At 37.0% G+C, this 24,658-nt stretch overlaps 2 protein-coding genes across 3 annotated transcripts in view; both read right to left on the minus strand.

Annotated features, from left to right (window-relative positions):
* Window positions 1-919: 919 nt before the first annotated feature.
* Window positions 920-11,286, minus strand: mxra8b (matrix-remodelling associated 8b). Of its 2 annotated transcripts, none has more exons than XM_067370775.1 (10): window positions 11,174-11,286; window positions 9,962-9,988; window positions 9,569-9,871; window positions 9,363-9,464; window positions 7,850-8,338; window positions 2,520-2,678; window positions 2,331-2,361; window positions 2,169-2,239; window positions 1,699-1,776; window positions 920-1,604 (listed from the first exon to the last, which is right to left on the minus strand). In XM_067370775.1, the coding sequence occupies exons 1-10, from the start codon at window positions 11,190-11,192 to the stop codon at window positions 1,579-1,581; spliced, it is 1,305 nt and encodes a 434-aa protein (XP_067226876.1). In that variant the 5' UTR covers window positions 11,193-11,286; the 3' UTR covers window positions 920-1,578. The 2 variants fall into 2 exon arrangements, with proteins under 2 accessions (XP_067226876.1, XP_067226877.1); XM_067370776.1 differs by having other exon boundaries at window positions 11,270-11,283.
* A 1,479-nt stretch (window positions 11,287-12,765) lies between these two features.
* The window catches only part of aurkaip1 (aurora kinase A interacting protein 1), a 30,696-nt gene continuing 18,803 nt past the window's right edge, over window positions 12,766-24,658 (minus strand). The window contains exon 4 of the mRNA XM_067371218.1: window positions 12,766-13,024. Within this exon, the coding sequence (XP_067227319.1) occupies window positions 12,905-13,024 (120 nt within the window). The 3' untranslated portion in view covers window positions 12,766-12,904. The remainder of the gene's footprint in view (window positions 13,025-24,658) is intronic.

The following is a 24,658-nucleotide window of genomic DNA, read 5'->3' on the forward strand; positions in this document are numbered from 1 at the left end:
AGCCCGCATGGAGTTTGCTAAAAAAAACACCTGAAGGACTCCAAGATGGTGAGAAATAAGATTCTGTGGTCTGATGAGACCAAGATAGAACTTTTTGGCCTTAATTCTAAGCGGTATGTGTGGAGAAAACCAGGCACTGCTCATCACCTGTCCAATACAGTCCCAACAGTGAAGCATGGTGGTGGCAGTATCATGCTGTGGGGGTGTTTTCAGCTGCAGGGACAGGACGACTGGTTGCAATCGAGGGAAAGATGAATGCGGCCAAGTACACGGATATCCTGGAAGAAAACTTTCTCCAGAGTGCTCAGGACCTCAGACTGGGCCGAAGGTTTACCTTCCAACAAGACAATGACCCTAAGCACACAGCTAAAATAACGAAGGAGTGGCTTCACAACAACTCTGTGACTGTTCTTGAATGGCCCAGCCAGAGCCCTGACTTAAACCCAATTGAGCATCTCTGGAGAGACCTAAAAATGTCTGTCCACCAACGTTTACCATCCAACCTGACAGAACTGGAGAGGATCTGCAAGGAGGAATGGCAGAGGATCCCCAAATCCAGGTGTGAAAAACTTGTTGCATCTTTCCCAAAAAGACTCATGGCTGTATCAGATCAAAAGGGTGCTTCTACTAAATACTGAGCAATTTCAGTTTTTCTTTTTTTAATAAATCTGCAGAAATGTCAACAATTCTGTGTTTTTCTGTCAATATGAGGTGTTGTGTGTACATTAATGAGGGAAAAAAATGAACTTAAATGCTTTGAGCAAATGGCTGCAATATAACAAAGAGTGAAAAATTTAAGGGGGTCTGAATACTTTCCGTACCCACTGTATATTTATATATATAAAAAATGAATTAATTAATCACAATCACACAAAATATTTCAGAATAAACTTTATTGTATTTGTACATTGGTCCTCTATACAAACTTTAAAGATAAATGTACACTCCAGATCAAATAAAAACGACTGCATAAATGCTTCATAACCTACTGTATGTAAATGAGAATTACTGACCAAGGAAATAGCTGGAAAAATGCTCATATTGCAAATGTAAATAAACTGCAATTGTGCCCTCTACATAATGCTGTGAAACAGAATGAAAAAAGACAATGGACCAAAAAAGTCCTGGTCAAGAGGACTCAAAATGCCTAAGAAACATAACACATAGATACACATCAGAATAGCACAAACAGTACATTTTGCCTTTGAGGTTCACTTGTGTACCATCTTTGACTATTTAGACCTGAAGCCACAGCTATTTGTTTGCTTCCTGAGTTTTATAATTAATTTCCATTCAGATTCAGACACTTACAGTGGGTTCTACCACACAGAATTTTAGAGTACCACCAAATACTGAATTCATAAAAACCATTATGGTACACTGCGGTAATGATTAAAAAAATGATTTCACTTAAATTGACTTACCAATATCAAAAGAAATTGAGTATTAAAAGATCATGTAAGCATTAATTATGCTTTAGAAAGACAGCAATTCCTTTCCTGTTCTCAATGTAAATGTAAAATCCTTGAATCTCTTTTCAATCAGTACACTCTGGACCAGCCAGCAGCTCAATATGAATCACTTCCATGGCATTCTCTCCATTTCTTTAGGTGAGAGAGAGGAAGAAAGAGAAAGTGCATGTAAATACATCACAATGCATCTGTCCGGAACGAGATTCACTAATTGAGACCACATTACCTCTGTCAAGATCAGTAACTTTTGGAGAGGGATAGTTGTTTGCCTCTGCCCTTTCTTTCATTATGTTGTTCTTGTAGTCTAAAGAAGAACAAAAACAAGGATTTCATTAATAAAAGCTTATGTAAATATTATGAAAAAATATGATAAATCAGACTTATTTATATATGCATATGTCAGATCTGAGACACACAGCTCTCAAAAAAGATATTTCACTAGAAAATCCCCTTTTAAAAAAAACAACAATCAACCAATAATAAAAAAAAAGCCCCATGTCAATGTAGTCATTCTTGAGAATATTGAAAAATATAGTTCTTGGAAAATACCAGATCATATTCCCCTAGATTTTACAGAGTAACAGTATCTGGTCTGATGATTTTGCGAGTATTAATAAAGTCTTCATTTTTAAATGACCTACTTCAACTCTAAGTAAAGAGTTTGAAAAATTATGGAAAAAATGTGGTTGCGCTTACCCAGTCGCAAGTCTTCCTGATTATAGGGTTGCAGTTCTGTGGCATCGAGCTCAATGGATGTCCTGCGACCACTTCCAAGTATAACAAAAGTTATGCTTTTCATGTATTAGCAAGTGTAAAATGATTATTGTGGATCTTATTTTACTCAAAAACAGTCCTTACCGCTCAGACCTTCGAACCTCAAATTCAAGCCCTGAAACAGATATTATATAAAATATCAAAAGAAAGTCCAGTAAGATCCAAGCCTATAATCTCAAAGGTATCAATTTTATTCGGGCAGTTTGCCGTTTGAGCCACACTGGTTTCTTTTTCTTGTTTATAAAATCATCACTCCACTCCCCATCATCTTACCTTTCTTTCTGCAGTGCCTCGTGATCATGATGATGCCAATGAGCATTAAGAGAAGCAGCAGGAAGATTGCCAGGATGTAGCCCACTTGGTGCAGGAGATGAGTTTGGTTCTCAGGCAGGATTACATTGAGGACGTGAGGTGCTTCCACCCTGTTTGTATCTGCTCACAAAGGGAACAGATGAATGAGAACTCTTAAATATCTGATTTTAAAACACTTAATTATTTTAAGCTTTACCAAACGGCAAGAAAGAAAGTGGAAAAGCCCAAATTACTCGTTTGTTTTTTCCTTTTCACCCAGACCTGGCAGGCGAGAGAGGAGAGGGACAAGGTTTCATGTCAGAATGGTCAAAACAGGCATAATGAGTTCCAGACCTGATGTCATGCCGCAGCAATGGAGAAAAAAAAACACAAACCACCAGAACGGGAAGCGATAGTGCAGGCAGAGAGAAGTACCACTACTTCATGGTCAGTCTGTCTGGAGACATTTTCCATTTATTTAGCTCCCCATAACAACAGGGAGAATTTAGATTAAATCTGCCACAGTCTCTGGGATTGCATGTCAGTAGTGCTCTTAAGACCAAATAAACCAAACAAACTCACTGAAAGCTGCTGTTTGTGTGTTATACAGTATTGTGAATCATCCCAAAAACTAATAGTCATTATAATTAATTCATGAGTCAGTGTGTCTCATTGCAATGAGCAATGAGGAATTCAACGATCCACACATGCTAAGACTGATAATATTTGCAATATACTGAAGTGTTAGGGTTACCCAGTACTTACATTTGAGGGGATAGTTCACCCAAAAATGGGCCATCGCTTACTCAGCCTCAAGTTGTTCCAAACCTGCATACGTTTTTTTCCTCTGCTGAACACAAAAGAAGATATTTTGAAGAATGTGGGTAACCAAACAGTTGATGGACCCCACTGACTTCCATAGTATGGAAATAGGGAAAAAAAATTATGGAAGTCAATGGGGTCCATCAACTGTTTGGTTAACCATATTCTTCAAAATATCTTCTTTTGTGTTCAGCAGAAGAAAAAAATGTATGCGGGTTTGGAACAACTTGAGGCTGAGTAAATGAAGACAACTATCCCTTTAAATATAAGTATTGGGTTTCAACTTATTTGAATATCGAACAATAAAAAATAAAAAAAGCAGTTCAAATGTTGACTTGTATCTTACAAAGATGCAATTTTATATATAGTTTATACTCTTTATTATGTACATAAATGGACCAAGGTGACCATATTTAGTCCAGTTGTAAAATTTGTGTTCAGTTTAATATAACTTTCAAAATAGTCCAGTATAAATGTTACTGGCGCTCGTCAACAGCAGTTGTCACAGTTGCTAGGTGAAAATAGCAATTCTTTGTAGGCTAGGTCCCATTTAGCAATGCTTGGTTCAATCTTTGTGGACTGTCTTGGGACACGGCAAAAGTCATCACAGTTAAATTGCTTCATGTGCACTCTCTAGATTACAGCTCCAAAATTTTAATGATTTTGATAAGGCTAAAAAAATATATTATTTAATGGCCTTAAAATGAACAATATTTAATTTAAGATATTTTAAATATAATTTAGAATTATGAATTAAATATTTAAAGGTATTTCATAAATGTTGAGTGAAATAAAAAAACTGAAAAGTTACACATTTGTTACATTTTTGGGATAATTAATCTTTAATTATTGCCTTTACATAATAAAAATACATAGCAAAATATGAAATAGTAAGATATTATAAAAATTTGAATTTTTTTTTTTTTTTCCTTCAAAATTTAAGAACTTACAAAGTCACATTCAGACTATGCACTAAATCTATAAGATAGATGACTGGCACTGCGGCATCTTTTACTACTTAAAGTCGACTGGGGCAAGATGTTTACAGACATAAGATGTGAATCTAACACGGACCATTCCCCCTTTGCGCTTTCATGTTACAGCGTGCCAGATGTTGTACAGATGTGGCTTTTCATGTCGGAAAACAGCCCATTGCCAATACAAGATGGGGAATATTATCTGAGCAATGATGGTAAAATCTGCAAACACAGGAGAAAGCAAGACATTGCTGTGACCTTTTGTGGGGCTGTAATAGTTTATAAAGTGAGCTCAGCCATTGCTAAACGTAGAAAATATGAAGCAGTCTTCCAATAAAACCTCCCCCACCCTACATTATGACCTATTCACTACATTTCTGTTGAAAACATTCACTCGTCCAAACTCATCTTTACAAGAGTTTTGTAACACAGACGGCAGGGACAGAGCCAACATGACTGGTGTGAGTCGATCTGAACAAAGACTAAAAGGACAAAGCCATTTTAAACAGCTCAAAAAAGGAAAAAAAAAACAGAAAGAGAGATGGAGAGATTGCAAATGCAGTCTGGAGAAGACCAAGCAGCAAAAAATAAACAGAGAGAATAAGAGAGAAAGCAAATACAGCCCAGTTCTCGAGCAACATTCCTCCCCCAAACCCAAATATGCATGTAACGGGTGGAGCAATGGTGCTGATTAGGAGAACACAGACATGTTGACAGCGTACAAGCTGAGAAAAGGAAAATCTGAAGTGCAACAGAAAAGGAAAAGATGCAGAATTTTTTAGAGAATCATTAGACAGATCCATGCAATCATAAAACTTGTGGTCATAATGACCAAAATGGACAAGAAACCGCACCATTAAAGTGATCCATTCAACTTGTGCACTGTATTCCTGTCTTGTCTACTGAAGCCATATAACAGCTTTGTGTGAAAAACAGTGCAAAATTTACGTCTTTATTCACTGATAATTACTTCAAAACTCAAATCTAGCTTAGTTCTGCACTTGTTTCTTTCTGGTCTCAGCTTCCTCATGACATATCATTCCTGTTAGATAAAGATATGACTCCAGAACCTTTCTTCCTAAGAAACTTACTTTTAGCTGCTTTCATTGCAGCTAAGAAAATGTTAGTCGCTGGATTCCTCCACATACAATGAGCAGGCATTTATGGGCCTTATCTTTGCTGGATATTATTTCTTTGGAGCTGTCAACAGTTCGTATTCATGGAGAAAAGTCAAAGACTTAAAAGACTTGGAGTGCAACTTTTGAAGTTGTTAAATCCTTTCTTTCTTCTTTTTAATGTAAAATTATTTCTGTATTTTTTATCCATTTTTTTTTTAAATGGTTGATTAGGTACTTCACTATACTTTTGTCACTGCAATGTCATAATTTTTCAGCACAGTATAAGTCTACCTGGTGGGTGGGCCTGCATTTTGATATGCGGTATCCTTTTTATTTAAATTATTACTCAATTGTTCACAAAAAAACCCTCAAATCTAGCTTACTTCAATTTACAAAAAGTCAACATCATAGACACCAAAATGGCATTGGTTCAAAGCTATTGTACGACTTCAGAATACACTTGAAAGATACTTAAATATACTGCATAATTTGTACTTTTATGGTGATTTTTATTGCATTTTGACAGCCTTTGGTTACTTTAAAGGGTTAGTTCAGCCCAAAATGAAAATTCTGTCATTAATTACTAAAGACTATAGAAAGACTGTTATAGGAAAGACTGATTTCCTATTAGTTATGAATGGGAGAAACTGAAATGCACAATATGGCAGAATAGGCCCCGCCTTCTAAGTAAAAGAGCCAATCGCTGATTGATAAAGTCATTGTGTCACTGCAGCTGCCTTTAGAGGCTCCAGTTCCCATAGAAACCTGAGATTCTCGCTTAGGACTGCACATGTGCAATGGCTCGTCTAGCCTGAAAAATAAGCCTTTTTTTAACGCTATTTGAGCATAAGAAACAACATATATGGGACTGTTCATGTCAGATTTCGTTGCTGAGTTGAAGTATGCTATTTAATCGTGAGTTCACCAAGCAGTTTTTGAGATTTCAGGATTCCCCCATTCAAATAGATAGGACTTGGTGTTAGATGCCAAAATAGCTGCCCGGAGGCGTTGCAAATATGGCCGCCAAGTGAACAGACTTTACTTGAAAGGGACTTTGTAACACAGCCACCGGAAGGCAAGCCTGCAACCTTAAGCCAAAAAAAAAGCGTAACGCAGGGAATGAGACCAGAGGCTATTACACAATAGACTGAGAGGTGCCGCACGTGATTAAGTTAGCCGTTACGCTTTCTCCAATGGTAAGAGATACAGACCCTCTCATCTCTCTATAATAATACAATCTCTGTTTGTAATTACTCACCCTCATGTTGTTCCAAACCCATAACATGAACCTGAATGACACACGAGAACAAGTCTATGGACGGACATACATCTCTCAGATTTCATCAAAAAGATCATAATTTGTGTTCTGAAGATGAATGAAAGTCTTACGGGTTTGGAATGACATGAGGGTGAGTACTTAATGACTGAATTTTCATTTTGGGGTGAACTAACCCTTTAAAGGGATAGTTCACCCAAAAATGAAAATTTGATGTTTATCTGCTTACCCCCAGGGCATCCAAGATGTAGGTGACTTTGTTTCTTCAGTAGAACACAAGTGATGATTTTTAACTCCAACCGTTGCCGTCTGTCATCCGTATAATGTGGGTCAATGGGAACTTCTTTTATAAGAGTAAATAAAACATGCACAGACAAGTCCAAATTAAACCCTGTGGCTCATGATGACACATTGATGTCCTATGACACGAAACAGTATTTATATCATTTTTTACCTCTAATACACCGCTATGTCCAACTGCGTTCAGCACTCGCTTAGTGAGGTCTGATTGCGCTCTGACAACGGAAGTGATGTCTAGCACTCATTGAAGCAAAGCGCGAGACATCACTGTCGTTGTCAGAGCGCGATCAGACCTCACTAATTGAATGCACAAGGCAGTTGGATATAGTGGTGTATTAGAGGTAAAAAAATTATATAAATACTGTTCGGTTTCTCGCACAAACCGATCGTTTCGTGTCTTAGGACATCAATGTGTCATCACGAGCTGCAGGGTTTAATTTGGATTTGTCTAAGCAAGTTTTATTTACTCTTATAAAAGAAGTTCCCATCCACTAGCATTATTTGACTGACAGACGGCAGCAATTGGAGTTAAAAATCATCATTTGTGTTCTACTGAAGAAACAAAGTCACCTACATCTTGGATGCCCTAGGGGGAAGCAGATAAACATCAAATTTTCATTTTTGGGTAAACTATCCCTTTAAAGGCAACAGCTGCATTACAATTCTTCAAAAAACTAATCAATTAAAATAAATTACACTATACAGGTTTGGAACAAAATAAGAGTAAATAATGACAAAAGTTTTTTTTTTTTAACTGAAATTTAAAACACTAAGGCGCAGCAAACAAAAGACTTAAATCACATAAAGATATTCTCTCACTTGGGTTATCAGCAGGCAGGACAGGATGAGAAGGAGTTTTCGGTGCTTCAGTAGAGGAGCGCGCTCGAGGCAAGGGCTCGACAGAAGGTCCGACGATCACCCTGAAGATTCGTCTTTCATGTAAGCCACAGTAGTGATGGTGAAGGTGGCAGGAATACAGGCCTTTATCAGAGGGCTGAATGTTATGGACGCTCAGGGAGAAATCCCCAATGGAGAAGGCATCTGTTGAGATGTTCATTTTATTCCGGAGAAAGAGCGGCCCGTACTGCCGGTTCTCTCCGGAGGCGTACATGTCGACGAGACGGTCTGCTCGGTCACGGGTGACTCCAGGAGCCTGCCAGTCCCAGTGGACCACCTGCTGCTGGCCCTCGTCCCTCTGACTGTCCGTCCACAATTGTTGGCGGTTCACACAGGGAAGCACCACACTCTTCCCCACCAAAACCACAAACACGGATTTATTGCCCTCCCAGACACGCTTTTCCTTTCGAGCTGCAGAGTTTGATATTTTTATGAAAAAGTTTAACAATATCAATAATAACGTTATATGCTTTTCCAAAGCTCAAGGTTGCATATCAATGATTTAAAGCAAAACTGTCATTTTTTTCTGTTAAAATATTTAAAATACTTTCTATTCTAGTTAATGCAGAGACAGTTACAACAAAGACATTATCAGATTAATTTTCTCTGAAAATCACTGTGAATCTGTGGCACTTATTAAAACATCTGTGTAAAATTGGGGAAAGACGTTTGAAACTCATTATTATGTTTGTGCTCCACTTGGTGGCTCAGAAATTACTCGTAAATATGGAAGAAATATCTGGAAGTATGGAAGCCCATTTCCACCTCAATGTAAAATATAAAAAAGGTGAAATAAAGCCACATTGTGAGATATAAGGTCATGTGATATTAAAAAATCAAATTATGAAATGTAAAGTCACAATTATGAGATATAAAGTGATATATGTGAACCTGGACCACAAAACCAGTCATAAGTCATAAGTCTGATTTTCCTTTTATGCCAAAAATCATTAGAATATAAAGTAAAGATCATTTTTCCATGATGACATTTTGTACATTTTCTACCGTAAATATTTCAAAAATGTATTTTTGATTGTGAATATGCATTGCTAAGGACTTCATCTGAACATTTCTCAATATTTTGATTTTTTTGCACCCTCAGATTCCAGATTTTCAAATAGTTATATCTTGCCCAAATATTGTCTTATCCTAACAAACCACACATCAATGGAAAGCTTATTTATTCAGATGATGTATAAATCTCAATTTAAAAAAATGTACCCTTATGACTGGTTTTGTGGTCTAGGGTCACATATAGTCACACTGCAAGACATAAAGTCACAACTGAGAATCAAAATGTCTCAAATGAGGGAAGTAAAGTCACAATTATGAGACATAAAGCTGGAATCACATTTCTTAATTGTTTACTTTGAGGTAGAAACAGGCTACCATTCTTGTGTTTTTAATTATATAGATGTCAGGCTTATTCTCTTACGTGATTTAGTGATGTTGAGCTGGATTTTAATGGACTGGTGGACTTTGCAATAGTGGTGATGAAGGTTGCAGGTATAGATACCTTTATCATTCACATCCACATCTGCACAAACAAAAACAGCAATACAAGAATGGCAGGTATAAAATATCACAAATGAGAAATAATCAAAAGAGTGACATGGACATGGTCTAAAAGGATGAACCTACTATTGATAACTAGTGAGAAGTTTCCATCGCTGAAGGCATCTTTTGAAATAGTAATTCGGCCCCTGTTGTAGTCATTGTACAAGCGCTCTGTCCCCCCTGAGAACATATCTAAAATGCGCTCCACAGTGTAATCGGGTTGGTTCCGGATCAGGTCCCAGTGGACAACGCGCTGACGGTCCCGCAGGCGATCCTGCCTCCAAACCATCCGCTGGTTATGACACGGCAGAACAACATCTGACCCTGCTGGAACAGTAAGGTTCCTCGCCTCCACAACCACACTCGGCATGCTGTTTTGTGCCCAGGCTAAAAAAGCACACATACATTACATGGTTTTATATGAACAATACTAGAGCACTGCTATCAAATAATGTTCATGTTTTGTTGCTCACTCACCACATGGTAAGATCAAGGCAGTGCAGACTGAAATGAGAACAAGAACATAAGCTTTAAAATTACTGAAGATGCAAGTCATATTTACAGTGATCTTCTGAAATTTGGCATCTGTCCTGTTGGTGCTTCAGCCACCAAAATCTGGCCCAAATCACTGTTTGCTTCGATCAGTTCTCATATTGTGAATACAGACATGTTCAGAAGGGTAAAGGACTTAATACTAAATGTTTTATTTGCCGCTATGCCAACACAAAGACATTTAGCAGAAAAAGCAGCACAGAGGATCCATTCATTCCCTCTCAGCAGTCAGGCCTGTAAATACTTCTGACTTCTGAAGGCCTCTGAACAACAACAAACACTAAAAGTACAGCAAAAGTTGTCTAAGAAGAAAATAATCTATCAGTCTGTCCATCTGTCTGTCTGAAAGAAAGAAAGAACTGGAAAGTATGGCCACAAAGAAGGAAATTTCAAAACCCCAAAGCCTGTAATTGTCTTTATATGTAGGACAGTTTCTAAACAAGGCTACTAAACATTGGAAAACTACAATTAACTCTAAAACTACAATTACTTTGTCTCCCCCCCTCTCAAATTCAACTTGATATTAAACCTATTCTAGTTGTTCATTCCCAGACCAAGTTTTATACTCTTTTACCAGAATTAAAAGAGAATTCATAAATATAATAATCATTGCTAACTTTCCCTAACAAACCTGAAAAGCAAAATACGTTGAAGTAAAACATCATCGTTTACTATTGCTGATGCTGCAGAATCACAGTGAGGCACTGACTCTTTCATGACTAATAAATATGACAGACTTTTGTTCGAGTTAACCCCTAATTTAGCACAACATTTAGTTTAATTTTAATTTAGTTTACAACAACAAACACTATGTTTAAATCAGACCAAGCTGTACAATTAAAAGATATAAGGGGAGGGAGGGGGTTTACAAAGAGAAAAACAAAGCAACACATACATATAAAACCCTGACAAAAAAAAAAAAAAAAAGTAAAGCGAGAGCACGAGACGCTCTGAAAGACTTAAAATGATAATACAATAGATAAAAGTTGATGCACAATACCACATTTACTGTGAAGGATGCGACACAGAAGTCAGCATTCAGTGTTGTGTAGGTGAAAATATCGTCGGAAATAAATAAGTAAAAAAAATAAAATAAAAAGAAGTTAAATTCGTCAAAAAATCGTTTTGGCTACTTACTGAATCGCACAAGAAACATGTCCGAAAAGTGGAGAAGATAATTGTTAAATCTGGTGCGCGATGAAAGCGTGTTTTTCAAAGGACTTGTCTCCTCACCTCATATGTTCGTCGACCAGCGACTGAAAACAAAATCTTTGCCGTCTGCTCGTCTGGACCACTGACATGCGCCTCCTCCAGAACATTAAACATCATGAAATACTACACGCTCTCACATTAACTGACAATATTTCTTAAACACAACTATTTTAACAGTTTTGCTAAGAATTAAAAAAACTGAACGCGGCATTATATCTACATAATGAAAATGTATAGCCTGCAGGTATTTAAACAAAATATCAAACCAAATAAAATAAAATAACTTTCTAAAAACACTTTAAACATAGGCTATTTTTAATATTAAACATACTATTTTTGATACATTTATAAAAGCTATTTTATTTGCAATTTACTCGCTTTAAAATATTTAATGAACATAAAAAGGTAAGTTAAAAATTATATTAATGCTAAAAAAATGATATTATACAATAAATTAGTAATTAATATCAGTAAAATCCTGTATTTAACTAAAAATATATATCTGAACATTTAACAAGTCATTCTATAGCATAATAGACATACAAAAGATCTTCAATACTTTTTTATTTTAGAAGTTGGTGTGGAATGAGGCTTGTCCTATGCCACAGAACTAAAACAATATTGCAAAAAAAAAAGAAAATGCAGTAGACACTGAGATGATTTGCTTCACCCTAGTGGTGACTTGAGAATATGGTTTCTAAATTTTCAAAAAAAAAAAAAAAAAAAAGAAAGTTGCCAGGGAGATTATTTGCTTCACCCTAGTGGTGACTTGACAATATAGATTTTAAAATAAAAACAAAATAAAAACCCTATGTGAATGACTCAAACCGAGTCATATATGAGGATATGAGCTCTTAAAGGGTTAATTCACCCAAAAATGAAAATTATGTCATTAATGACTCACCCTCATGACGTTCCAAACCCGTAAGACCTCTGTTTATCTTCGGAACACAATTTAAGATATTTTAGATTTCGTCCGAAAGCTTTCTGTCCCTCCAATCGGAAAGAGTATGTACGGTATACTGTCCATGTCCAGAAAGGTAATAAAAACATCATCAAAGTAGTCCATGTGACATCAGTGGTTTAGTTAGAAGTTTTTGAAGCATCGAAAATACATTTTGGTCCAAAAATAACAAAAACTACGACTTTATTCAGCATTGGCTGCTCTTCCGAAATCCTTTCCATTGAATTGATTCCATTGAATTCTTTAATCTGTCGGCGTTGGTAATGCACTTTTACGTCGTTGTTTTTGGCGATTAGGACATCCGCGACATGCACACTTACGCACCATTTTAAAAAATATAGCAATACCAAAATACAAACAATGTAGAATAGAACATTTTCAATGGAGGGACAGAAAGCTCTCGGACTAAATCTAAAATATCTTAAACTGTATTCCGAAGATGAACTAAGGTCTTACGGGTGTGGAACGACGTGAGGGTGAGTCATTAATGACATAATTTTCATTTTTGGGTGAACTAACCCTTTAAACAATGCACAACACAGAGAGGTGAGAGGAAAGGCCTTTTTATTGCAGTAATAAGTACATATGCATGACAAGTCACTATTTCGCTCCCGATACAGTATTGGGAGACTGAATGGTATTATGAAAAAAAAAACACAAGTCAAAAATATTTAAAATTACACAGATGTTAATTACACATTTCTTTTAGACTGACTCAGTCTGACAAAGACTTTGGGTGCTGTCCATTCATCGGCGGCTTTCTTCAGTCCAGCTCGTCTAACAATTCGTGCAAGATCTCTCTCAAACTTAGCCTGTAAAAAAAAATGATGGCATGCATTTATAATTATAGCACTTCTTAGGGTGCGTTCACACTTGTCATGTTTGGTTCGATTAAAACGAACCCTGGTGCGATTGCTCGGATAGTGCGGTTCATTTGAACATATATGAACGCTTCCATCCGAACCCTGGTGCGCACCAAACAAGCGGACAGAGACCGCTGAAAAGATGGGTCTCGGTCCGCTTCCAAACGGACTCTGGTGCGGTTCGAATGATATATGAACGCAACACGGACCAAAGACATGTAACCGAAACAAAAACAGGAAGACGAGACCCTAAAAAGGACAGAATCCTCACGCATGTCGGTTTTTCTTGTCATAGTCGCGAGTTTGCCCATCACAGGCATCAGACGCGCGTCTCCACGCAGCAGATCATTTGTGTGTGTGACGGATGTATTCCCGCCGCTGTTTTTACTACTTTACACATTTTATAAGCTCTTCACGAGTTCCCAGTTGGCCAAAATACCATCACATGCAGGCTACGCACCGCTACGCACACACAACGAGCGCATTTACCTCAGAAAACAGACTGCGGTCAAGCCAGCCGCAGTTTGAAAATACACGGTCAAGCCAGCCGCCAAAAAAAAAGTGTGTGCGCCTATTACTATAAATACGGTAATTTCAGGAACAGCAGAGAGAGAACGCGCTTTCAGAGCGCTCGAGTTGTCCATATCTATCTATCTATCTATCTATCTATCTATCTATCTATCTATCTATCTATCTATCTATCTATCTATCTATCTATCTATCTATCTATCTATCTATCTATCTATCTATCTTTATTCAGTCTAATATATAAAACATCTCTTTCTTTCTTTTTTCTTTCTTTCTTTCTTTCTTTCTTTCTTTCTTTCTTTCTTTCTTTCTTTCTTTCTTTCTTTCTTTCTTTCTTTCTAATATATCTCTCTTTTTTCTTTCGATTATATATCCATCTCTTTCTTTTTTCTTTCTAATGTTTCTTTCTCTTACTATATCTTTCTTTTTTCTAATATATCTATTTCTTTTTTCTTTGTAATGTCTATCTTTCTAATATTTCTATCTCTCTGTTGTTATTTTCATATATATATATATATACATAATGACAATTACTCTTGAATTAAATTGTGTTACTGTCTGTCTTACTGCATAAGGATTACTGTCTGATTAGGCCTATAAAGACCTCATTTTGAATAAGTAGAAAATACCAATGGTCTGTTTCTATAGGGGACGTCCCATACAGTATGCATACCTCAGAAATATCGCTTTTACTGCAGCATTTTGGAGATATGCCACATTATTCGACTTCAAAGGCCTATAAACACCTCATTTCAAATAAGCAGAAAAAACAAATGGTCTGTTTCTATAGGGGACGTCCCATAGAGTATGCATACCCAATATGAGTACATTTTACTGCAGCATTTTGGAGATATGCCACATTATTCGACTTCAAAGGCCTATAAACACCTCATTTCAAATAAGTAGAAAAAACTAATGGTTTGTTTCTATAGGGGACATCCCATAGAGTATGCATACCTCATATGAGTACATTTTACTGCAGCATTTTGGAGATATGCCACATTATTTGACTTCAAAGGCCTATAAAGACTCAATTTCAAATAAGTAGAAAAAAGTAATGGTCAGTTTCTATAGGGGACGTCCCATAGAGTATGCATACCTCATATGAGTACATTTTACTGCAGCATTTTGGAGATATGCCACATTATTCGACTTCAAAGGCCTATAAACACCTCATTTCAAATAAGTAGAAAAAACTAATGGTTTGTTTCTATAGGGGACATCCCATAGAGTATGCATACCTCATATGAGTACATTTTACTGCAGCATTTTGGAGATATGCCACATTATTTTACTTTGGAGGCCTATAAAGACTTCATTTCAAATAAGCAGAAAAAAATAATGGTCTGTTTCTATAGGGGGCATCCCATAGAGTATGCATACCGCATATCTATCCTTTTTACTGCAGCATTATGGAGATATTCCACTTCAAAGGCCTATAAACACCTCATTTCAAATAAGTAGAAAAAACAAATGGTCTGTTTCTATAGGGGACGTCCCATAGAGTATGCATACCCCATATGAGTACATTTTACTGCAGCATTTCGGAGATATGCCACATTATTTGACTTTGGAGGCCTATAAAGACCTCATTTTTAATAAGTAGAGAAAAAGAAAGGTAAATTTCTATAGCGGACGTCCCATAGAGTATGCATACATCATATGAGTACATTTTACTGCAGCATTTTGGAGATATGCCACATTATTCAAATTCAAAGGCATATAAACACTTAATTTCAGATAAGTAGAAAAAAAGAATGGTCTGTTTCTATAGGGGACGTCCCATAGAGTATGCATACCTCATATCTATCCTTTTTACTGCAGCATTATGGAGATATTCCACTTCAAAGGCCTATAAACACCTCATTTCAAATAAGTAGAATAAAACAATGGTCTATTTCTATAGGGGACGTCCCCTAGAGTATGCATGCCTCATATCTATCCTTTTTACTGCAGCATTATGGAGATATTCCACTCCAAAGGCCTATAAACACCTCATTTCAAATAAGTACAAAAAACAAATGGTCTGTTTCTATAGGGGACGTCCCATAGAGTATGCATACCTCATATATATCCTTTTTACTGCAGCATTATGGAGATATTCCACTTCAAAGGCCTATAAACACCTCATTTCAAATAAGTAGAAAAAACAAATGGTCTGTTTCTATAGGGGACGTCCCATAGAGTATGCATACCTCATATGAGTACATTTTACTGCAGAATTTTGGAGATATGCCACATTATTCAACATCAGGGGCCTATAAACACCTCATTTCAAATAAGTAGAAAAAAATAATGGTTTGTTTCTATAGGGGACGTCCCATAGAGTATGCATACCTCATATGAGTACATTTTGCTGCAGCATTTTGGAGATATGCCACATTATTCAACTTCAAAGGCCTATAAACACCTCATTTCAAATAAGTAGAAAAAAACAATGAACTGTTTCTATAGGGGACATCCCATAGAGTATGCATACCTCATATGAGTACATTTTACTGCAGAATTTCGGAGATATGCCACATTATTCGACTTCAAAGGCCTATAAACATCTCATTTCAAATAAGTAGAAAAAACAAATGGCCTGTTTCTATAGGGGACGTCCCATAGAGTATGCATACCCCATATGAGTACATTTTACTGCAGCATTTTGGAGATATGCCACATTATTCGACTTCAAAGGCCTATAAACACCTCATTTCAAATAAGAAGAAAAACTAATAGTTTGTTTCTATAGGGGGCGTCCCATAGAGTATGCATACCTCATATGAGTACATTTTACTGCAGCATTTTGGAGATATGCCACATTATTCAACATCAGGGGCCTATAAACACCTCATTTCAAATAAGTAGAAAAAACTAATTGTTTGTTTCTATAGGGGACATCCCATAGAGTATGCATACCCCATATCAGTATATTTTACTGCAGCATTTCGGAGATATGCCACATTATTTGAATTCAGAGGCCTATAAACACCTCATTTCAAATAAGTAGAAAAAACTAACGGTCTGTTTCTATAGGGGACGTCCCATAGAGCATGTATACCTCATATGAGTACATTTTACTGCAGCATTTTGGAGATATGCCACATTATTTTACTTTGGAGGCCTATAAAGACTTCATTTCAAATAAGCAGAAAAAAATAATGGTCTGTTTCTATAGGGGGCATCCCATAGAGTATGCATACCGCATATCTATCCTTTTTACTGCAGCATTATGGAGATATTCCACTTCAAAGGCCTATAAACACCTCATTTCAAATAAGTAGAAAAAACAAATGGTCTGTTTCTATAGGGGACGTCCCATAGAGTATGCATACCCCATATGAGTACATTTTACTGCAGCATTTCGGAGATATGCCACATTATTTGACTTTGGAGGCCTATAAAGACCTCATTTTTAATAAGTAGAGAAAAAGAAAGGTAAATTTCTATAGCGGACGTCCCATAGAGTATGCATACATCATATGAGTACATTTTACTGCAGCATTTTGGAGATATGCCACATTATTCAAATTCAAAGGCATATAAACACTTAATTTCAGATAAGTAGAAAAAAAGAATGGTCTGTTTCTATAGGGGACGTCCCATAGAGTATGCATACCTCATATCTATCCTTTTTACTGCAGCATTATGGAGATATTCCACTTCAAAGGCCTATAAACACCTCATTTCAAATAAGTAGAATAAAACAATGGTCTATTTCTATAGGGGACGTCCCCTAGAGTATGCATGCCTCATATCTATCCTTTTTACTGCAGCATTATGGAGATATTCCACTCCAAAGGCCTATAAACACCTCATTTCAAATAAGTACAAAAAACAAATGGTCTGTTTCTATAGGGGACGTCCCATAGAGTATGCATACCTCATATATATCCTTTTTACTGCAGCATTATGGAGATATTCCACTTCAAAGGCCTATAAACACCTCATTTCAAATAAGTAGAAAAAACAAATGGTCTGTTTCTATAGGGGACGTCCCATAGAGTATGCATACCTCATATGAGTACATTTTACTGCAGAATTTTGGAGATATGCCACATTATTCAACATCAGGGGCCTATAAACACCTCATTTCAAATAAGTAGAAAAAAATAATGGTTTGTTTCTATAGGGGACGTCCCATAGAGTATACATACCTCATATGAGTACATTTTGCTGCAGCATTTTGGAGATATGCCACATTATTCAACTTCAAAGGCCTATAAACACCTCATTTCAAATAAGTAGAAAAAAACAATGAACTGTTTCTATAGGGGACATCCCATAGAGTATGCATACCTCATATGAGTACATTTTACTGCAGAATTTCGGAGATATGCCACATTATTCGACTTCAAAGGCCTATAAACATCTCATTTCAAATAAGTAGAAAAAACAAATGGCCTGTTTCTATAGGGGACGTCCCATAGAGTATGCATACCCCATATGAGTACATTTTACTGCAGCATTTTGGAGATATGCCACATTATTCGACTTCAAAGGCCTATAAACACCTCATTTCAAATAAGAAGAAAAACTAATAGTTTGTTTCTATAGGGGGCGTCCCATAGAGTATGCATACCTCATATGAGTACAATTTACTGCAGCATTTTGGAGATATGCCACATTATTCAACATCAGGGGCCTATAAACACCTCATTTCAAATAAGTAGAAAAAACTAATTGTTTGTTTCTATAGGGGACATCCCATAGAGTATGCATACCCCATATCAGTATATTTTACTGCAGCATTTCGGAGATATGCCACATTATTTTAATTCAGAGGCCTATAAACACCTCATTTCAAATAAGTAGAAAAAACTAATGGTCTATTTCTATAGGGGACGTCCCATAGAGTATGCATACCTCATATCTATCCTTTTTACTGCAGCATTATGGAGATATTCCACTTCAAAGGCCTATAAACACCTCATTTCAAATAAGTAGAAAAAACTAATGGTCTGTTTCTATAGGGGACGTCCCATAGAGTATGCATACCTCATATCTATCCTTTTTACTGCAGCATTATGGAGATATTCCACTTCAAAGGCCTATAAACACCTCATTTCAAATAAGTACAAAAAACTAATGGTTTGTTTCTATAGGGGACGTCCCATAGAGTATGCATACCTCATATGAGTACATTTTACTGCAGAATTTCGGAGATATGCCACATTATTCGACTTCAGAGGCCTATAAACACCTCATTTCAAATAAGTAGAAAAAACTAATGGTCTATTTCTATAGGGGACGTCCCATAGAGTATGCATACCTCATATCTATCCTTTTTACTGCAGCATTATGGAGATATTCCACTTCAAAGGCCTATAAACACCTCATTTCAAATAAGTAGAAAAAACTAATGGTCTATTTCTATAGGGGACGTCCCATAGAGTATGCATACCTCATATCTATCCTTTTTACTGCAGCATTATGGAGATATTCCACTTCAAAGGCCTATAAACACCTCATTTCAAATAAGTACAAAAAACTAATGGTTTGTTTCTATAGGGGACGTCCCATAGAGTATGCATACCTCATATGAGTACATTTTACTGCAGAATTTCGGAGATATGCCACATTATTCGACTTCAAAGGCCTATAAACATCTCATTTCAAATAAGTAGAAAAAACAAATGGTCTGTTTCTATAGGGGACGTCCCATAGAGTATGCATACCCCATATGAGTACATTTTACTGCAGCATTTTGGAGATATGCCACATTATTCGACTTCAAAGGCCTATAAACACCTCATTTCAAATAAGTAGAAAAACTAATGGTTTGTTTCTATAGGGGACATCCCATAGAGTATGCATACCTCATATGAGTACATTTTACTGCAGCATTTTGGAGATGTGCCACGTTATTTGACTTTGGAGGCCTATAAAGACTTCATTTCAAATAAGTAGAAAAAAATAATGGTCTGTTTCTATAGGGGGCGTCCCATAGAGTATGCATACCTCATATGAGTACATTTTACTGCAGCATTTTGGAGATATGCCACATTATTCAACTTCAAAGGCCTATAAACACCTCATTTCAAATAAGTACAAAAAACAAATGGTCTGTTTCTATAGGGGACGTCCCATAGAGTATGCATACCTCATATGAGTACATTTTACTGCAGCATTTTGGAGATATGCCACATTATTCGACTTCAAAGGCCTATAAACACCTCATTTCAAATAAGTAGAAAAAACTAATGGTTTGTTTCTATAGGGGACATCCCATAGAGTATGCATACCTCATATGAGTACATTTTACTGCAGCATTTTGGAGATATGCCACATTATTTTACTTTGGAGGCCTATAAAGACTTCATTTCAAATAAGTAGAAAAAAATAATGGTCTGTTTCTATAGGGGGCATCCCATAGAGTATGCATACCGCATATCTATCCTTTTTACTGCAGCATTATGGAGATATTCCACTTCAAAGGCCTATAAACACCTCATTTCAAATAAGTAGAAAAAACAAATGGTCTGTTTCTATAGGGGACGTCCCATAGAGTATGCATACCCCATATGAGTACATTTTACTGCAGCATTATGGAGATATTCCACTTCAAAGGCCTATAAACACCTCATTTCAAATAAGTACAAAAAACTAATGGTTTGTTTCTATAGGGGACGTCCCATAGAGTATGCATACCTCATATGAGTACATTTTACTGCAGAATTTCGGAGATATGCCACATTATTCGACTTCAAAGGCCTATAAACACCTCATTTCAAATAAGTAGAAAAAACAAATGGTCTGTTTCTATAGGGGACGTCCCATAGAGTATGCATACCTCATATGAGTACATTTTACTGCAGAATTTTGGAGATATGCCACATTATTCAACATCAGGGGCCTATAAACACCTCATTTCAAATAAGTAGAAAAAAATAATGGTTTGTTTCTATAGGGGACGTCCCATAGAGTATGCATACCTCATATGAGTACATTTTACTGCAGCATTTTGGAGATATGCCACATTATTCAACTTCAAAGGCCTATAAACACCTCATTTCAAATAAGTAGAAAAAAACAATGAACTGTTTCTATAGGGGACATCCCATAGAGTATGCATACCTCATATGAGTACATTTTACTGCAGAATTTCGGAGATATGCCACATTATTCGACTTCAAAGTTCTATAAACACCTAATTTCAAATAAGCAGAAAAAACAAATGGTCTGTTTCTATAGGGGACGTCCCATAGAAATTGACCCCTAGAGTATGCATACCTCATATGAGTCAATTTTACTGTAGAATCTTGGAGATATTTCACATAATTTGACTTCACAGGTCTATAAAGACCTCATTTCAAATAAGTAGAAAAACTAATGGTCTGTTTCTATAGGAGACGTCCCATAGAGTTTACACTCCTCCTATGAGTACATTTTACTGTAGCATCTTGGAGATATTTCACATTATTTGACTTCAAAGGCCTATAAACAACTCATTTCAAATAAGTAGAAAAAACTAATGTTCAGTTTCCATAGGAGACATCCCATAGTGTATGCATACCTCATATGAGTCAATTTTACTGTAGAATCTTGGAGATATTTCACATAATTTGACTTTAAATGCCTATGAACACCTCATTTCAAATAAGTAGAAAAAAACAATGGTCTGTTTCTATAGGGGATGTCCCATACAGTATGCATATCTATCCTTTTTACTGCAGCATTTTGGAGATATGCCACATTATTTGACATCCTGTCGAGGCAGGGGCTGATGCCTGGGGAGTGAAGACTGCAGCATTTGAAGAGTGAAAATGCTGGAGTGAAGACTGCAGCATGGTGGTGGAGCTCCTGTGGGAGCACTCTGTTTGCATCTCGAGAGATAACAAACTGTACATTGTTTTACTCCCTCACGTATCCGGCCCCTCTGGGATTGGATGCAATGGTACAGACATGGCAGAGGCTGCGACTGTACATAAGTGGAATGTGTTCTCTGCATGTTGTAGAGGTTGTATGTTGGTTATCTCCTTCCACCTTGAAGGTATATGTGGCAGCCATCTCAGCTTACCATACTCCTCTGGATGGTACATCAGTGGGGAGACACCCATAGGTAACTCGCTTCCTTTGTGGCACTTTGAGGATAAGACCTAAGGTACATCAGAGGGTGCTGACTTGGGATTTGGCCATAGTCTTAGAAGGCCTATCTCTTTCTCCATTTGAGCCCATTGAAGAGGTTCCTGAGAAGTTCCTCACTCTCAAAACTCTGTTCTCCTCGCTATTTTGTCTCCAGAATTGGAGACCTTCAAGCTCTGTTGGTCTCTCCCTCCTGCCTGGACTTTGCTCCAGGCATGGTTAAAGCCTTCTTGTTTCCTTGGGAAGGTTATGTTCCTAAGGTTCCCACTAATGTGGCAGGCCCTATTATGCTGCAGGCCTCCTGTCCTCCTCCTTTCCAGGATTCAGACCAGGAGAAACTTAATTTTCTCTGTCCTTTCAGAGCTTTAGATGCTTCCATTCACAGAGCTGCCCTGTGGTGTGAATCTGAACTCTTTGTGTGTTTCGGGTCCCCTTGAAGAGGCCAACCTGCATCTAAACAAACTTTAAGTAAGTGGATAGTCGAGGCTATCTCATTTGCTTACAAGTTGGCTGGCCAACCGTCACCTCTTATGATCAGAGCCCACTCTACTCGGAGTATGGCTGCCTCTAAGGATTTGCTTTTTGGAGTCTCTCTTCAAGAAGTGTGTGATGCGGCAGGTTGTTCCTCGCCGCAAACGTTTGTCAGGTTTTATAACCTGGACCTGACCTTGACCCTGGGGTCACGATTTCACACAGACAGGCACTTGGTTTCACGGCGGCGTGGGTATATCGTTCCCAAAGTGCTTGACGCAGCACAATGTAAGGACTAAGGATGAACCAGACAAATTAATCATTTAGATGATTATTTCAAAACATAATTCCAGAAACCAAAAAGAATCTAATTTTCGGCTCCAGTCCATCTACAGAACCACCCCTGCTTGGTACTTTTATGGCACCCATGCTTCCTGACTGAAGGAGAGGAGACAAACCTTTAAGTCATTTGTAGAAACTAAATGGTCACCAGAAAATAAAGAATCTTTGATCTCCAGATCAAAAGAGACAGAGACTATGCAGGCCTGTTTCTCTGAGTGACCTAACTTTACAGAAAAACACACAGAGACTGTTTCTACAACTAAAAAAGCATTGAATTGTTCCAAACAATTTGTACCAAACATCTTTCAACTGCATACATTTTATATCATGTCTAAACATGCTACATGTAAGCTGTTATGCTTTAGAACACCCACAATTCATGAAAGTGTGATAACTTTTGAATGATTGATTGAAAGCATGTCTGGTCTGGTTTGAAATTAATTTAAATCTCAAATGTATGTTTAAATCATGGCTTGAATGAAATCTGTGTAAAATGTATCATATTCCATTTAATAGAAATCATGTCTAAATGGTGCTCTCTGGCAAAGCCGGTGATTCCAGAGACCGATAACGATAGATAAGGGTTATTTTGCCGCCTTCTAATGACTTTTGTCGCCTCAACTTTAATTCCAGCCACAACAAGAGACTTAATTTCATTTGCTAGCACGCTCAAACGTGATTGGTTTTTACCTAACCACAATCCGGACCTGAAAAGATTCTGCAACAAATCATCGACTCTGAAAAACCCTTCTCTCCATTTGAAGTCAACAAGCAAGTACTACCAGATTCTAACACTTAACTGGTGCATTAAATTAATGATTCATAGTTCGTTCAGGTCAGGTCTTTTAAAGTGCATATTTTGCTAAAAATCATGCTCATCATTTCATTCTCTCTCAAAACTCTTTCTCTCATGTCCTTTCTTTCTGCAACGTGTATGAATGTTTGCGTGTTTTTGCGTGTTTGTGTTAGATTAGTTTGTGTTAGAATAAATAAAGTCTCTTGTAGATTTTAAAAGAAAGTGTCTTGTATTATGTGCTCGAAAAAGTAATGTCTTAAACTGTCAATCTTAAAGTTACTGCACTCTGATTAGAGTTTTTACGATAGTGGATATTAATATCCGCTACAAGAGCTTATTACGGCCTGAGCAGATGAACGCTATATGATTCAGTTGCTCGGCTGTAAACTAAATGACTCTTTATAATTCACTATAAATCAATTATTTAATTCGAGCTGAATTCATTCCTAAAATGAGTTCCCTTGAAAGGAAACATCTCAGGTTACGTATGTAACCATGGTTCCCTGAGAGTAGTTATAGTTTCCTGGTCATGACGTCATGATCCCACTGGACTGATTTCACATGTGCTTCACAACGCAATCATGCAGAGGCATTCACAAAGCATTTGATGCAGCATCTTGTTCCCTCTCAGGGAACCAAGGTTACATACGTAACCTGAGACGTTTCTTTAGGTCCCCTACAAGAGCTGACTATGTTTTTTTTTAATACTTATAAGGACTTCATAATGTCCTTGAAAAATTGCATATTTCTCCCAAACACCACAGTTAGATTGCTACATATGAAGTGCGTATATAATGTGGGATGACCCCTACAGGAATATACCATCCATTTTTTTCGACTGATAGGAAACAGGGATTGGCTGGGCATTAATGCCTGACACACCTCCACTGAAACTGACCATTAGTTTTTCTGTTACTTATTAGAAATGGGGACTTTATAGGCATCTGAAGTAGTAAAATGTGATATATCTCCAAAATGCTGCAGTAGAATGGTTTCGTATGAGTTGTGCATATAGTATGGGACGTCCATTATAAGAACTTGCCAATACTTTTTTCTATGCCACATTATTCAACATCAGGGGCCTATAAACACCTCATTTCAAATAAGTAGAAAAAACTAATTGTTTGTTTCTATAGGGGACATCCCATAGAGTATGCATACCCCATATCAGTATATTTTACTGCAGCATTTCGGAGATATGCCACATTATTTTAATTCAGAGGCCTATAAACACCTCATTTCAAATAAGTAGAAAAAACTAATGGTCTATTTCTATAGGGGACGTCCCATAGAGTATGCATACCTCATATGAGTACATTTTACTGCAGCATTTTGGAGATATGCCACATTATTTTACTTTGGAGGCCTATAAAGAC

This window comes from Chanodichthys erythropterus, chromosome 20 (assembly GCF_024489055.1).
Source record: "Chanodichthys erythropterus isolate Z2021 chromosome 20, ASM2448905v1, whole genome shotgun sequence".
In the NCBI taxonomy this organism is placed as follows: Eukaryota; Metazoa; Chordata; class Actinopteri; order Cypriniformes; family Xenocyprididae; genus Chanodichthys; species Chanodichthys erythropterus.

Coding starts and splice junctions, on each gene's coding strand:
- mxra8b (XM_067370775.1), bottom strand. Junction 2,362..2,519: donor GAGGCACTGCAGAAAGAAAG/GTAAGATGATGG, acceptor TATCTGTTTCAG/GGCTTGAATTTGAGGTTCGA. Junction 1,605..1,698: donor AGTTACTGATCTTGACAGAG/GTAATGTGGTCT, acceptor TCTCACCTAAAG/AAATGGAGAGAATGCCATGG.